This window comes from Orycteropus afer, unplaced genomic scaffold (assembly GCF_000298275.1).
Source record: "Orycteropus afer afer isolate SDZICR_OR568_19922 unplaced genomic scaffold, OryAfe1.0 scaffold00358, whole genome shotgun sequence".
NCBI lineage: Eukaryota > Metazoa > Chordata > Mammalia > Tubulidentata > Orycteropodidae > Orycteropus > Orycteropus afer.
The window spans coordinates 99,944-102,393 of record NW_006921945.1 but is presented as its reverse complement, the minus strand read 5'-3'; the positions used below and the strand labels follow the sequence as shown (position 1 = coordinate 102,393).

Here is a 2,450-nt window from a genome sequence, read left to right as displayed (position 1 = left end):
GGGTGAGGATCCCAGAGGAGCAGGGACCGCCAGGGAGGTTTTAGGGCTGGTTTGGCAGTTGTCGGGGGAGCTGGGCAAGGTCAGGGGAACCTCAATCCAAGGAACACAGGCAAGCACTGAATGTGGGGACAAGAAGAGGGGCCAGCCTTGAGTGGGAAGATGGGAAGGGAGCCGGGTGGCTGGGTAGGGTGAAGGGCCATACGTCAGTGATCTCTAGGTCATGGATAATGGTGTCTTCCGGGACATCAAGATCGTCAGGGTGGACGATCTGCAACAGGAAGATGGACTTGACGAAGGTGTGCTCTGGGTTCAGCGTCAGCGTGTCGTCCTGGCCGTAGGCAGCGAGTACCCGCACTGTGTCACTCTGGGTGTTGGTAGAGTGTGGGCTGTGCCCGTGAATGGAACTTTGCATGCCCCACCCACAGAGCTCACAGGCCACCTGCTCATGTCTACACTGTGGTGTGGAGAGAGCTTAGACTGGGCATCAGGACCCGGGTTCCAGTCTCCGAGGCTAAGTTGCTGGTAATGTTGGGAGGACACTGTCCCTCCCATTCCCTCTCTACTTGTGTCCTCATCTGGAAAATGAAATGGTGTAATTCGACTCTCGTGTCTTAACACTCTGAGTTCAATGGAACCAGATCAGTCTCTTCAAATCCCATATGTCCTGCCAGAGGGGGCACTGGGAAGGGTGGGGGTGGGTGCTGAGTCAGAAGTGACCCTGCAGAGCACTCCTGGACATGGCATGATTGGGCAGTGCCTGGGAAGGTTGAGGGAGATAGAAGTCCCAGGGATGGGGTCCGGATGGGGACATTTCCAGAGGGGAGGTGACTCCACCTCCCTGGAAGAAAGCTGCTTGTGCCTTCACACCATTCATGCTCCCCATTTTACCGTGATGTCCTGGTCATGAGGGTCGCAGGAGCGGAAGGGCCGGGAGAAACGCATGGTGGTGTAGACAGCATCTTCCACGAGCCCCTGCAGCTCTGCATCCTGGCTCCCGTCCTCCTCCAGGGTGTCTTCATCCACCAGGTGCTGATCCTGGGTCCAGGAAGGCCAGGAGTAAGAACCAGGGGCTCCAATGGCTGTGCTTTGGCAGCAGTAAGTGTCCCTCCCACTCCCCCAGGTGCTGACAGCCAAGCTCAGGTCTTCCTTACCAGGTAGGTCCTCCCAGGACAGAGTGGACCGAGGGTTACAGGAGCAGGTCACCAGGTATTTCTCCCAAAGAGTGGCTGGTGGGTTTGAACCACTGACCTTTCATTTAGCAGCTGATGGCTTAAGCATTGTGCCACCAGGGCTCCTTGACATAGGGATGGACCATGTTCGATGGAGTTCTACCACCCAACCTTGGTTTTCTACTCCTATTTCAAGTCTCCTCTCCATAAATCCTGACCTTCCTATAGGGCCCCCACCCTTGAAAGCTCACCTGTCCTCTGCACTGTCTGGGCAACTCACCCGCCCTCAGCTGGCTCTTAACATGCATCCCCTAGTACTGTTGATGCTTCCTTACATAATGGAGGCTGAGGAGAGTGAGCGACAGTTCAGGGTGGGTGGTTTGGGAGATGTGTGAGGGAGGTGCCTCTTCAAGGGTCAAATGGGGGTAATCATAACCCAACTCAAGGATGCTGTGGGGTTTGACATCCCAACCATCTGGAACACTGCCTGCTTAATCAGTACCTACAATTTTAAGCTGTTCTTCTGGTAATTGTTAGACTATGCCATGTCCAGAGGCATGACCGAGCTTAAAGGGAATTGAGGACAGGGACTGTGTCTCAAACAACTTTGCACCTTCCCCAGTAACCTGCATGGAGCGGGCTATTAGTAAGCACTGGGTACAAGACTCAGTCCAACGGCTCTGCTCCCTTAGCAGCCTTGGAGCATGCGTCTGAAAGACCTCAGTTGAAGCTCCACCATGGGCCACCACTGTAGGGAGAGAGCAGCAGTGAGCAGCTGTCCTGGGAGTGTGTCTTGATATGTTTGGGGAAATGTGGAGCCCCTCATGGTGGACATGGAGCTGTCTTCCATCCAGCAGAGGACCCTCACCCTGGGGAGGGAGTTACCCTCAGACTCACCGAGAAATAGACGTTGCCATCAGGCAAGACCCCGCCAACCACCAGATCACCTCCCACGTTGGTGTAGCGGTCCGTGACACCCAGGCCCACCCAGCCAGCTGTCTGGACCTGCAGCTCAAACGTGATGACCTCAGCCTCAAGGTCAAAGTCCCAGCGTAGGAACATGACATTAGATGGATCTAAGAACCTGGAATAGCGTAGGCGAGACTTGGGGCCAAGGCGATGGCCTTGGGAGGAGGTGGCCAGGGCCAGGAGCAGGAGCAGATGGAAGAAGAGTGCATAGGTCATGGCTTCTGAGGTCCAAAGCATGTCTCCTGGGAAGAGACCTGGAGGTCTCAGGCTTATATGTGCCTCTACTGTGCCAGGCACCGGGCCACAGAGAGG

The 2,450-nt window shown here is 55.6% G+C and overlaps 1 protein-coding gene across 1 annotated transcript in view; it reads right to left on the bottom strand.

The window, feature by feature from the left end:
- Positions 1-2,354, bottom strand: part of LOC103207210 (putative DBH-like monooxygenase protein 2) — an 11,096-nt gene extending 8,742 nt beyond the window's left edge. The window contains exons 1-3 of the mRNA XM_007952774.1: positions 2,067-2,354; positions 889-1,035; positions 116-364 (exon numbers count right to left, since the gene is read on the bottom strand). Of these exons, the coding sequence (XP_007950965.1) occupies positions 116-364; positions 889-1,035; positions 2,067-2,354 (684 nt within the window). The remainder of the gene's footprint in view (positions 1-115; positions 365-888; positions 1,036-2,066) is intronic.
- Positions 2,355-2,450: the final 96 nt, after the last annotated feature.